Below are 14,003 nucleotides of genomic sequence, written 5' to 3' on the forward strand. Positions count from 1 at the left end.
TGATTACCAGTTTTATCTTTTTACCCTGATTGATACGGTTTTATACTGGCACGTATTTGTGACAGACGGCACGACAGGGTTAATGCACTCCGCATAAGTAATCTGGCAACTTAAGTCCGCATTACTGACAATTCTTCTGGATTTTCTGTTAAGATTTTATTTTTACTATAATTCTGGTAACCACTTCCACGCTTTCAAACTCGATTCTTGTTTTAATAAATCTGATTTAACCCTTTCGCGCCGACTGCCACAAATACGTGACAGCAAAAAACCGTATCAATCAGGGTGAAAAGATAAAACTGGTAATCAAAGTATTTCTTTAGCAGTTTATTTGTGGGCGGAGTTATAATTGTTTGATTTATTTAATTCACCATTACTTTGTTCAAAATAAAACTATTTAGTTATACTTTGAATTAACAGTGATTATAAATATTATTAATCTAACAATAATTAAAATAAAAGCAAAGTAAGTCTGTCAAATTAGTAACGACTACATTTAAGTTACCGTTTTTTATTCAATTGCAACTTGACTCTGATTTTGTACGAATGCTTTTCAGAATCACCCGTCCCCAAGGGGTTAAAGTGATTTTAACGACCGTTACATTTAAATAATTAAATACATAACATACATAATACATAACATACATACATTTTAACATACATATTGAAGATCTACTATCCATCGTTAAGTGGCTTAAATATAATTGAAAAGTCTGCTTACATAACTGCCAACTCTTCCGGATTTTCCGGAAGATTTTATTTTCATATTTAAAGTGGTAGCAATACTCATGTTATTCCTATTAACTTTTTGAATTATAATGATAATTATAAATGAATTTGACCACCACATATAAATAATTACAATAAATATATAAAAGCATAATAATTCTTCCACAAGCGAATTTCAACGGGATCAAAATTTAAATATATTTTTTAGTCAGATTGTTTTTCGTTCACTGTTTTACAACCACTCTGAAAATCTATATTCGAAACGAGTGAAAGTTGGCAGGTATGTGCTTATATAATGTCAATTCACATTTCCCTTTTCTACCACTGGATAAAATCTTCTTTGAAGAGCGTAAAAGTTGGCAGATATATAAATGGGATGTTGGCCGCTTTACGGCCACGGGAGCGCAGTCTACTTGTTACATAAGACCTAATTATCATTCAATTACAGTTTCAAGGGTTGGTAAAATTAAACAACTTAAACCTAACCTAGATTTTTATTTCGTTACCTCATTCGGCCAAGGCTGAAAGCCCTTATATAGCAAGACGAAAAAAAGCAAAAACTGGTACGAAAGACATTTCATTTTAGAATTTTTTCGAGAAAAATAAAATATCTGTAACTATCAAAGATTTATTCTATAGTTTTAAGATATAAGTAAAACTGCTTCTTTTCCAAGATAAAGAAGGTATTGTTGAATAGTTTTAAAGAAAATTAAGTAAACTCCTGTCGAAAACTAGCAATAAAAATGGTTTTACTACCAGCCTTTCCTCTTTTCCGTCTCGCTTTCACCCCTGCTTTCGGCTTTGCCGGAAGCTAGGACATCCGTGCTTACCAATATATGTGGAAAAGGTGATGCGAGATTCCTAAGGATCTTAATATCAAAAAGTGGTAGCAATGAAAAGATGAACCTAATATATATGCGAACACCACTATATGTTTTTTCTTCTTCAAGTAAATATATGTGCCTAAATGTTTTGCCCTGACAGACCTCTGAATGCTAAAAAGGTATCTTGAAAACAATAATTCATATAAGCTTTAACGTAAATATGCTGCCACTATAAAATTTTTAAAGCCCGTGGAATTGATAATACAATTAATTCACTTCAACAGGGATGCCAACTGCTCCGATTTCTGCAAAAGTTTAATAAAGGGCCGGGATCCCCCCCACTACATATAAATAATTCATAAGTCCTTACGAAGCGCAACGAAGTTTTTCTTCGGTGGCATGACAGTTTAGGGAAGATCCTAGTCTTTTCAGGAATTTTCGTGCAGGTCACTCTTTATTGGGTTCCTAGCTCTTATTTTAGTAGGTTTGACCAAAAATAATTTGTGAGCTGATCGTTTTGTGTTCACTTTAACAAAGTCGCTGGTGCACTTAATTCTTTGGTTTATTATTTGTTTGCTGACGTCAGGCTGTTAAAAAGCACGACACAGTTCTCGGTTTGAGAGTCTCTGTCAAAGCCATCAATTCGTGTTTGGTAGTGCCTACTCTTTTAAAAGTCGGTGAGTCCCATCATCCCGCATCAGCGAAACCCACGTAAGTGGAGAGAAATGTTGTATTTAGAAGAGTAATTTTTATTCATTTTAGTTGACAATTTAGCTTTGCATCGTTATCATAATATGATGAACAAGAAGATTCCCTTTCGGGGCTTGATCTTTGATGTCAATTTTATATAGGTATAGGCATGACATAGCCTCTCAGGGTGAACCTCTATAAACGTTGGAAAAAAAAATGAATTTCTATTAGTTCCAGTTTTTAAAACTGTACCACTTTACAAAAATGTTTGCAGAAAGCGGAGCAGTTGGCATTTCAGAATTGAATACTTGCAAGTAATCTAATTGCGTCTAATGTCATGATTATGTTTAATTACGTGGTTGTGCATAGCGTGTTGTGTCAAGACTGATTTGCTGAAAAAGCTGTGTCATGCGTGGCCACGCATGGCACCGCTTACAAATATCCAATTAGACAATTGTTATTTCTGCATACGCGAAGCGACCCTTTTCCTTCCATCATAAATTTCAGGAACATTTGTGGTAAAAATATTAGTTATCTGTATTCTAATGGTGTATCTGAGATGAAAAAAAATACACGTGATCAAGGCAATAGACAGATTCAAATTTGCGAGAAATACAAGTTATGTACAAAGATAAATTATATACAATTATTCGGTATACTCGCAGAATTTCTTATAAAAAGAAAAGCAAAAATTAGCCTAGTCCAAAAGGTTTAGTCCAATGACTAGTCCATTGAGAAACGAATTCAAAATAAAAGGTTTAAGCAGTAATCAGTCAGGTTCATTCAAAGGTTTTAGTATAGGATTTCAGAATAAGTACATAATCTCTTATTTGGAGAACAAGTTGAAGGGAAATATAACAAGCTTGTTTGAGAAACAGGTTAAAAATAATCATTATTTACAGTATATACTTAACGAATGATATTAATTTTAGAAACAAGTTAATAATAATTATTTACAATATAATGTCCTATTTATAAGTGTGAAAGATCGGCATAAATTACTAAAGGCCTTTCGCCTTTCCATAAGGAATTAGAAATCATGTATCATTTTTCATCATGATTTAAATCAAAGAATAAAAACAGTGAATTAGCATAAAGTTTTTGAAATGATTTTATTTTATTTTAAACCGTCGTTGAACAGCCGACCCAAATTTGGGTTTACGACTAATAGAGTTCATCTCCGTAGCCTTGTAATTTTGAACCCAATCCAGAAGACAAGGTGGAAACTCTTGGATCAAGTATCGGGAGAAATTTGCCTTCGTGGAGGACATTTTTGATGGAACTAACCCGCATTTGCGTTACATGGAGAGGAAGCCCACGAGAACTTCCCATGGTTAGCTTGACGGCGAAAGTACTCTAACCTATGATCCGTCTACCACTGAGGACAATTCACGTCACATTTACGTAATAAAAAATATTGTTTAGAAAACACAAAGATCATTATAAACTAATAATCAGTAATTATAAAACATACAAAATACAATATATAAGATAATCTTTTAATTACTCTTTAAAATTCAATCCTTCATAATTGAACAAAGTTCATTAGCTATTTCCTTATAACCATTTTTTAAGCTGACTTGTAGCAATGTGAGGTTTTGTCCATTTCTGGCGTTTACAATAGCTAATTTTTCCTTCTCTAGCAATTTCTTCAATTTAGAAATCATTTTAGTGTCACCAGTTGAAGCATCAGTAAAAAACCCAGAGACAAGTTGCAGAAAACTAGTTATTTCTTTTATATCAGTATGGTCCTGAGGAATTTTACCTACATTGTTTTTTTCATCATATACAACCCCGTATTTCAATAAAGTTAATACAGTTTCCAAATTCGCAGCTGCATGCAACGCAGTATTACCACCATTATGAGTTTTTGCATTTATAAATTTATGAAAACTTCGAAAGTGTTTTTCTTTTGCAGTAGTCAATAACACTTCAATAATATCTGTAAAACCTTTCAATGATGCAATATGAACTACAGTGTTCCCTTTATTAGTTACGTGCATTGTGTCATGTCCACAGTGCAATAAATGTTTCACAAAAAATATTTCACCTTTACTCACAGCATAATGAAGCGGCGTTCTACCTTCAGAATCAACAATTAAAGGACTAGCCATTTCAATGGGAAATTCTTCTGAATATAAAGCACGATATTTGTCCTTTTCATTCACACACTGGTTGATGGTTTCAGTTTCAGTATTGGATGAGCATATGTTTCCAGAGTTCTTCCCTTCTAAATCGACGTTTTCGTGTTGAAACAAGTCTCTAGTTAGAAAATGTTTTGATAATGAAGCAGAGTTACTGTTATTTTTACCCACAAGCGAGTTAATGACGTCAGGTTCAATGGACAGACATTCCATTTTTGTCGAGTTTCCATCTTCAGAATCAACGCCAACAAATTGAAAGGTATCTTTTGCCAGGAACTCACTTGATAATAACGTGTGTGGTTTGTATTTATTATCCAGTTTGTTTAAAAGAAACATACCTTGAAAACCATCCATTTCAAATAGATATTTTATTGAATCTAATATTGATTCAGTTTCTAAAACTAACGGATGATTAGCTCCAAGTACTGTTTTGAACTTCTCAATGTTTTCTTTTAAAATTTCATAAGCTTCAATATGTCTTCCTTCACGTAGTAAAAGACTTGCTATTTGGAATTCAGTGTATATTGTATCGATATGATTATGGCCTAACGCTACTTTTTGTAAACGGAGAACTTCTTGAAAACCTTTCAAGGCTTCTTCAGATTTATTTTGAAACCCTAATACCTGATTTAAGTTACGAAATGTTCTTAAAGTATCGGAATGAAATGGCCCTAAAATTTCTTTCCTCAAATTATAAACAACTTTGTAAATCCGAATAGCTTCGTCGTAATTTTTCAAACAAGTTAAAGTCTGTCCAATGTTATTTTGAGAAGCTAAAGTTATAGGTTGCCTAAAACCATATAATTTTAAGCATTCTCGAAAAACAGATTTGTTGATATTCAAAGCTTCTTCATGCCTATCAAGGTCATTCAAAACTAATGCCATGTGCATTGCAGTTTGCAAAGTATCTGAATTGTTTAATCCAAGAATTTCCTTTTGTTTTTTATGAACATTCTCGAAAATATCTATAGCTTCTAAATTCCGCCCAAGTCTATGGAGTATAAGAGCGATAGAAGAAAGTGATTTGTGAGTATATTTATTGTTCTTTCCCAGCATATCTTCTCTTTTATTTAATATTTCTTTACAAATACTTAGAGCTTCCTTGTATCTTTGCTGTTTATACAATATCCAAGCGACACTCTCTTCAGTTTCTAAAGTATCCGGATTTTCAGAACCTAAAATTTTTCTCTTCTTTTCAAGTAAATTTGTTTGCAAATTCAAAGCTATATCATACTGTTCTTTAGAAGCGAAGTAGTCGGATAAACTACTAAGGTTTTCAGTGTCGTAAAAAAATATACGTTTTAGCTGCTCTACCCTAGGAGAGTCTTTGCGAATGGCACAAGTCATCAAAGTTTCTTTTTCTCTATTTTTTGCATTCATAATTGCTTTTAGAACATGTGGATCAAGAAACTTCTGAGGAGTTCTTAAAATTTTTTTGCTCGAATTTAAAATATTTTTAAAGGACTTATCGATCAGTTTTAATACATCATTGATTTGTTTGTTTTGAGATAGATCCAAAGGAGTTTTGTTATCAATTGATATAGGATTGTATGTAGCACCATATTCTAATAACAATATTACTATGTCAATATTATTAAACTTCGAAGCATAATGAAGAGGAGTATAATCTTTTTCACCAATTGAATTTGGATTCCCATTGTTTTCCAGGAGCAGTTTAGATATTTCTACATAACCTTTCCTTGCAGCATAGTGCAATGGTGAAGCATTTACGAACTCCTTCGCATTAACGCAAACTCCTCTTTCAATAAGAAGTTTTACTCTTGATATGTCATTTATTTTAACAGATTGAAAGAGATCCTTAAGTAATAGCAAATGTGATTTCATTGCTTCATTCCTAACAAAGCTTAATGGTGAATAATTATCAAAATTAACACAATTATAAAATGCTCCATTTTCTAATAGGAGTTTGAGCATTTCCTCAGAACCAAACATTGAGGCTAAATGAATAGGACGTGTTTCATTATCATCTGGTTCGTTGCAATCAATTCCTTTAGCAATCAAATATTTAGCAATTTTCAGTTGATCTGCTTGAGAAGCATCATGAAGAAGTGTCCTGTTTGAATATCTACGTTCTTTCAAGCTCATTCCAACGCACTCGATAAAGTATTGCAAAATATTTAAATGTCCTTTCTGAACAGCAATGTGAATTGGTTTCCGCTGCAGAGAATCCAGAGATGTAATGGAAGCACCGGATTCAATTAAATACTTAACCATGTCTAAGTGACCGAATTCTGTAGCAATATGCAACAAAGTGTAATTATTAGTACATGAAACATTTGAAATTGCATCTGTTTTCGTGCACAGAAATTTTACAACATTTAAACAATTGTGTGCGACAGCCATTTCAATTGGTTTTCTAGCTTTCGCATCTAATTTATGGGGATCAGCTCCGTTATCTAACAATGTTTCTACGATTTTGGTCCGATCATGAACTGCTGCCGTATGTAAAGGGGTAAAAAAATCATCTTTTTTTAATGGTTTGTTTGCCTTAGCTCCATGTTCTAGCAGAATAGTCACAATATCGACATGACCAGCAACAATAGCGAAATACAAAGACTCATTTAACTCTTTAGAGAAGTCTGTCCCAAATGATTTTAGTTTAGCAAGAAGACTTGAAACTATTTGCTTGTTCCCTATTGTACAAGCTTTCTGAAGGGGCGAAATATCATGGTCTTTAAATTGTTTCGTAACATCAAGGTCTTTTTCTCGTAGAAGAATTTCCAATATTTCAGAGGACCAATTCTTAAGTGCTTTAACTAATGGTCTACCAGCATTTACGTCGGCACCATTTTTTACCAACAAGCGACAGATTTCCACGCATTTGTTTCCTGAAGCTAAACTTAATGCAGTACTGCCATCCAAAGAGGTAAGATTTAAAGAGCATTTTCCACTCATGAGAAGGGACTGAGCTATTTCAAGATGATTTCCCAGCACAACATAATGCAAAGGTGTATATCCAAAATTGTCATAGCTATTTATATTTATCATTCTGTGAATTAAATATTTTACAACTTCATTATTTCCGGAAAAGCAAGCTAAATGTAAGGGTGTCTGACCAAGTTCATTCTTTTTTTCAAAGTCAGCTCCTTTACCTACAAGTCTTACAAACATCTCTAATATAACGGAATTAGATATAGACACCTCATAAAGATCAGAAATATCTGCTTTATGCATTTCCATCACTTTTGTTATTTCAGAAGAAGCAGCAGCACACTTGTGCAATAACGTTTGCTTCTTGTTTACATTAAAAAAAATGTCAGCCCCAGCCATTAGCAGTTGTTTGAAAGAAACAAGATTACCGACTTGAATAGCAAGACTTAGAGGGGTTACACCATCAATATTTTGTGCATTAATTTCAGCTCCACATTCTATTAAACGGGCAGTAATATCAGTGAAAAAATTAACAATACTAACATGAAGAGGAGTGAATCCCTGCGAGTTTTTAGCATTAATGGGAGCTTTATTTATAATCAAAAAATTAATGACATCTAAATTAGTACCATAAGATGCAGCATATTCCAAAGCAGATGGACTCTGTTTTGAAATGTGTTTGATACTAGCGCCAAAGCTAACTAATGTTTGTAATATATTTACACTTTGAATGGCGATTGCATAATGCACTGATGAAAATCCAGCACAATTTAAAGCGTTTACATTTGCCCCTTTTTCCAGCAGGTATCTTACTACCGAAGCATGTCCCTTCTCAGCAGCATGATGTAGAGGTGTCATTTCTTGTAGACCCGAATATTCTACATCAGCACCATTCGAAATTAAGAATTTAACTACTTCTAAGTGTCCAAAGAAGGCGGATAAGTGTAAAGGAGTTGCACCTCTGTCTGTCAATGCATTAACGTTTGCTCCTTTTCGAATAAAATATTCAACTAACTGCAGAAAACCGCTCTCAGCAGCGTAATGTAACAATGTAAATCCACCTACATGTTGCAGTGAATCAATATTTTTAACATTTTTAAGAAATAGTGAAATTATCTCTAACCTGTTGTTGCTAGCAGCTCGATACAGAGGTGTTAAGAAGAAAAAATCTTTAAAATTGGCTTTCGCATGATGGTTCAGTAAAGTGCTTACAATTTCTACTGAACCACTTTCTGCTGCATAATGAAGGGGAGTTTTCAACTGATCACAGCGTTCATCAACTGATAAACCTAATTCTATGATGATATAATCAACCAGTTCTTTGTTACTGGAAGCAGCAGCAGTGTGAAGAATACTTCTGTTATTAAAGTCTTTAGCTTTGTAGTCCATTCCATTATCAATTAAGAACTTTAGAGTATCAAGATTAGATGATTTTGTGGCAAAATGTAAAGAGGTTGTCAAAAAATTGTCTCGTCCAAATATATCAGCTCCTTTCCTCATCCAACATTTGATATTTTCCAAGGATTCATTGGATAGGGATAAAAATAAACTTCTCTGAATTGTTATGCGAGATATGTTCTTGAAATGAAAACGTGCGTTTGACTTAACACCAGATACTTTGATCATTGAATTTTTGCCAATTTTATGGAAATTAAATTTAGTAAGTTTCAGTGCAAATAAAAATATTGACTGATCAGGATTCAATAATATGTCAGCTAAATTATTTCTATGAGCAAGATGATTTCTCAAACTTTTCCCAACTAATAAAGAATATTCATTATTCAGAGGCAAATTATTGTTGATCAAAAAATGTTCTGTATTTTCTAAACTTGATAAAATTGATAGTATAAGCATTTCGATTTCTGATTGAAGAGTTAGATCACTTTTGTACTCCAGAAAAGCTTCGAGATTATTTTTAGATAAGTTATGGAATTTTACTAATTCTCTTAAAGCATCCATGTCATTTAAAAGTAAGTCTTGATAGTAAGTGGTTGTGTAATTTTCAGTATTAGTTTGTTCCGGAATGGGCCTAGATTTTCTTTTATTAAAGCTTTCTTTTAGTTCCTGAAGATACTTTATATAACGCCCCTGCATTATTGTTAAGAAAAATATTTTGTGAAACAACTGATATAAACCTGGTTTATCTAATTTGTGTTGAATAATTTTTAATAGTTCCATCATTAAAGGTCCAATTTGTTTTAATTTTTCTGATTTCTTTTGGTTTTTGAAGGAGCTTAAAGTAGTTTCAATTTTCCACTTTACTGTAGAAATGTTGGAATCATTCAAATAAAAATTAAAAGAATGCGCAACGTTTAACAACATTACGTATTTGGCATAGTCAAAATGGGAATTTTGCGGAAGTTTCTTCTCATTCCTTATAATTTTATCGATTTTGTCAAAAATACAATTTTCAAGTTGTGTCTTTTCCGGAATATTATTTTTTAACTCGCATACAAGTGTTTCCAGTTCAGTTATGTTATCATTGCTTGAAAAAGCGTCGGGCGTAAATAAATATTTACGTAAGTTTAAAGCTTGAAGCATTTCAAAAGTTTCTTTCAGCCTTTCAACATTTTCACAATCGCATATTTTCCGCAGCAAAATTTTGACAGTCTTGACCTTTATTTTATGTAAAACTGTTGTTATTCCCCGTTCTAGGTTCTTTATATCGCTCTGAACACATGCATAAAACTCAGTTCCATAACTTTGTTCCATCTCTTTGCACTTAGATAACGGGAAACCATGTGAAAATGAGTTACGCAGATGAATTAAAATTTTGTTAGTTTTTTCAGGCAAAAAAGACATCAAATAATCACTAGTCGCTGAAGATAAGTTTGGAGATTCAAAGGTATTTTTTAAGTTTTCTCCCATCATCTGTAATGCTCTGACTATTACTGTTTTTCCTTTCTTTTCTTGTGGATTAACTTTAACCGCTATGCCGACATACTTTTTAATTACATTGAGGGACTCACAATCTCGAATTAAAGCAAAGTTTTTATACAGTTCTTCAAAATAAGGCTTATTTTCAATGATACTTCTAACGACATCATCACGTTTGGCTCTCGGAAGTTTATTTAAGTATTTCAATCTGGTATCGGTAATTGTTTCTGTTTCATTAACTAAGCAGTCCAAAAAATAACTGAGGTATGTTAACACATCATTCCGTGTTACAAAGCAGTTGACATAATTTCCTTGATGAGTCAGATATCGAATATAAGATATTAAGTGATATTCCATTTCTTCCCAAGGTATTCTGCCATATGTTGATTTCAAGCATTTCTTTAACAGAAATATGTTTAAAGCTATAAGTTTTGATAAAACAATTATTGGCTCAACATATGAATAATTTTCACACTCTGTCTTCAATCTTTGATAATACTCTAAAAGCAGTGATATCCTTTTCTTATACTCTGCATGAGAGGTTTCAGTGACATCGCCGAAACCGTTACTTTTGAAATAGAAGTCTAATAGAACATTGTGAATAAACATCTGCATTTCAATGGATATGTTCACATTTTTCAATTTAAGTTCATTGTAATTTTCGGATAGAAGTTGGCACAGTTCTTCGGGACGTGATGCAAAATAATCTCCTGGCCAATTCTTTATTAAAATTTCAAGAAGTAGCTTATCGCCGGAGCGTATGGTATAATAGAAAGCATTGTGGCATTCTTCATCTTCGTCAGTTGTTGAAGGGAATGTTCTTCCAAATTGAAAAAATAAATCACTGATAAGAGTGCATGCTTTACCCAGTATATACTGTAAAATTTCTTTTTGGTTATATTTGCAGGCCATAATTATGATATTGGAATGTTTGAGAGGATTATCATCACTGTAGTTAAAATAATCCATAACTTCAGTAGGCTGGCTGTTACGATTCAACATAAGCAGCAGATAAAGCAATCTCTTAAACTCAATCTGATTGCTTGTTTTTATAGCATCTCTAAGATTTTTGAGAATTGACAAGTAAATGCTGCAGCGACTAATTTCATTGGATTGTTTAAATTTCTCTACAGTTTTTTTCTCTGATTTTGCTGACAACTTTAATAATTCTTGAACTAGAAAATTATTATCTTGACTTCTTTCATCCATCTTAATCAAACAATTCAGTAAAAAACGGCAGTCATTTAAAATATGTGATCAATTCGGAAAATTTCAGTATATTTTCTCAAAAACGTCTCGGAGTTAAAAGTTTCATGTTGACAGAATGTTAACTATGTGTCTAGAATGTGCAGTGTTTCCCGATGCTAATGGATTTCAAATTGGTGTAGCATTCCTACAAAATGAAAAAGGTATTTTTAATATATGGAAATGAAAAAATGATATTTAAACAATAAATAAAATCGTCACTTCAAAAAAATTTTTTTTCCAACCTCGACAGTTTTGTTGCTAATATAATTTTCTAAAGATACGATTGATATCAATTTTCGATAAAATAATGGCCATGGATTTGATTCCAAGGAAGATTTTAACCATTTAAATTCATGAAGGGGTGAAAAGTTTTTAAAAATAAAACAATGAGGGGAGATTTTGTTGGGATTTGTCTCCTCCAATGGGAAAAAAAAATCTTAATTTTTCTTCCTGTGATTCGCGTTCATTACATTTAAATCTTTTTATTTAGCTTCACAAACTTCTTTAAGTAATATAAATGTACGGGTAAAACTTTTGCGATTAGCATGTGACAAAGAAAAGTCTAAATGCTCTCTTTTAAAATGGAAGCACATTTCTTTGCTTCTTCGAAATGTTCAATTAAGTGGTAGAGAGTAAAAAATTAAATATCATAAAACGTTAATTAAATAAGCTGACATATTGAAAGACTCACCACGTGATAGCTGTAACAAAGCAGCATTTTATACAAAAATTATGAATTATTTATGCTAAGTGGTGAAAAAAATTAATTTGAATTGAATTTACTGAACCAAGAATCATTCATAAAAACATTAAGTTCGCTACTACCAGAAAAATATTGTCTACAAAGCGAGGCAAGTTGGCATTTCTGGTACAGTGAATATTCAACACAGAGATTGTATTCACCTGGAAAAAATTAAAAACTGGTAACTATTTTCTTAAGAAGATACTGAAAATTTCTTAAAATTTCCTTCCACCTTTCGAATTAAAATTTCATATACTTAAGCTTTGGATTTTCATATTATATTTACTTAGAGAAAATAAAATATTCAGGTGGCAACAAATATAATAACATAAAAAAATGTATATTAATATTACCACCACTTTTAGTTTCTTCCAGGTGCATCTGAATCTTGTTCTAAACTTTCATACGCGTAGTTCAGAATTTCCCCAAAGGGTGAAGATAAAATAGCAATTATTTCAACGGTTAAATTTCTTCTCAGGGGTTAAAGGAGTAAAATAATTTCTAAAACATGAACGTTTGAAGCAAAGGGGAGCAGACTTGTAGGGGCTTACGAGGCTTTGAACTATTATGTCTGTTGTAAAATAATTTGTATAGTGGTAGACAATTAAAAATCCAATGTTTCAAAAAAAAATTTGCGTAATTTTGCCAACATTTTAGAAGGTTTACCACTAAAGTGCTGAGTTGTAGTGTTGCAGTTGGTTGAAAAAGGGTAATCGAAACCCATTGTATTGAAACGTTTCCGGTCACTCGGACAGATGCGTTTCCATAATTGGGTTTGCAACTCAGTAACAGAATGAATTGGAACTAAGCCAACCTTAGTGCTGCGTCCCGTTGAGAAAAGTCTTCCGGAAAACGGAGAGCTTTGTGGCTCTTACTCAAAATGGGTAGCGAACCTGAGAAGCATTAAACCATGGCTTATGAAATTTTCAGAGACTGAGGTCAGCAAAACTCGACGCTTTCTTTAAACCAGAAACGTCATTTTTTACGGTAATGCATGATACATGATGTATTGCAGTAATGTAAGACGTATGATTACAGTAATGAATGCCAATTTTTTGTATAACAGTAATGTATAACGCAGCGCGATCAACTTGACTCGGCTGTCTCGAGCTCCTCAAGAAACTTTCCAGTCCAAATTTTTCCGAGTCCTGTCTTTGCGTATTATTCTCAATACAACCTTCAGAGTATCACAATCGATCTTAGAGTATTACAAATCCCATTCCATTCCTCTGAATCTGGGAGAGCCACAATCAAAATGGATCTAGCAGCATCATCAACCCAATGCATCTCGCAGTCTCCCAAAGGATATCAGAGCATCGCTATTTCAATAGAGTTCAAAACATCCCGATACATTTTAGAGCATTACCATGGATCAGGATTTCACAGCAACGTCATGTTACACCCCAATGTAGCAGCGCTGGGATTGTGTAATGAGTCAGAATGCTCGAGCTCCACAAGCGTCTCATCACCTTGACATTGATTTTTTAAAAAAAATCAGCAGTTTCAGTCAGTTAGAAATAAATTTCGTCATCTAGGACCCATTACATCGTATAAAATTACGAATTTTTCTGCAAAATTTCAATTGTAATGTTAAACAATGACAACTTCGCATGTCACAAAAACCACCACATGCAAATTTTTTTTGCTCGACCAAATTCCCCAGCCGACTGAAAATCAAAAAACCAACCGGAAGTGGACGGTGTTTAAAGTATCAAATGGGGGTAGCATACTGTGCTCACCATGACACGGCTTTAACGTAAAATATCGTCAGTTTACAGTCAAATGACAATAAATTCAACCATCTAGGAGCCATTACAATGTGTAAAATTTTAATTTTGAGCAGAATTTCAAATGTAA

The 14,003-nt window shown here is 32.9% G+C and overlaps 1 protein-coding gene across 1 annotated transcript in view; it reads right to left on the reverse strand.

Annotated features, from left to right (window-relative positions):
- Positions 1 to 3,721: 3,721 nt before the first annotated feature.
- LOC147809530 (uncharacterized) overlaps positions 3,722 to 14,003 on the reverse strand; it is a 37,054-nt gene continuing 26,772 nt past the window's right edge. Inside the window, exon 3 of the mRNA XM_087162863.1 lies at positions 3,722 to 11,415. Coding sequence (XP_087018989.1) covers positions 3,761 to 11,415 — 7,655 coding nt within the window. The 3' untranslated portion in view covers positions 3,722 to 3,760. The remainder of the gene's footprint in view (positions 11,416 to 14,003) is intronic.

Source organism: Parasteatoda tepidariorum, chromosome 5 (assembly GCF_982258835.1).
Source record: "Parasteatoda tepidariorum strain Cologne lab strain chromosome 5, Ptep-v5.0, whole genome shotgun sequence".
NCBI classification, from domain to species: domain Eukaryota; kingdom Metazoa; phylum Arthropoda; class Arachnida; order Araneae; family Theridiidae; genus Parasteatoda; species Parasteatoda tepidariorum.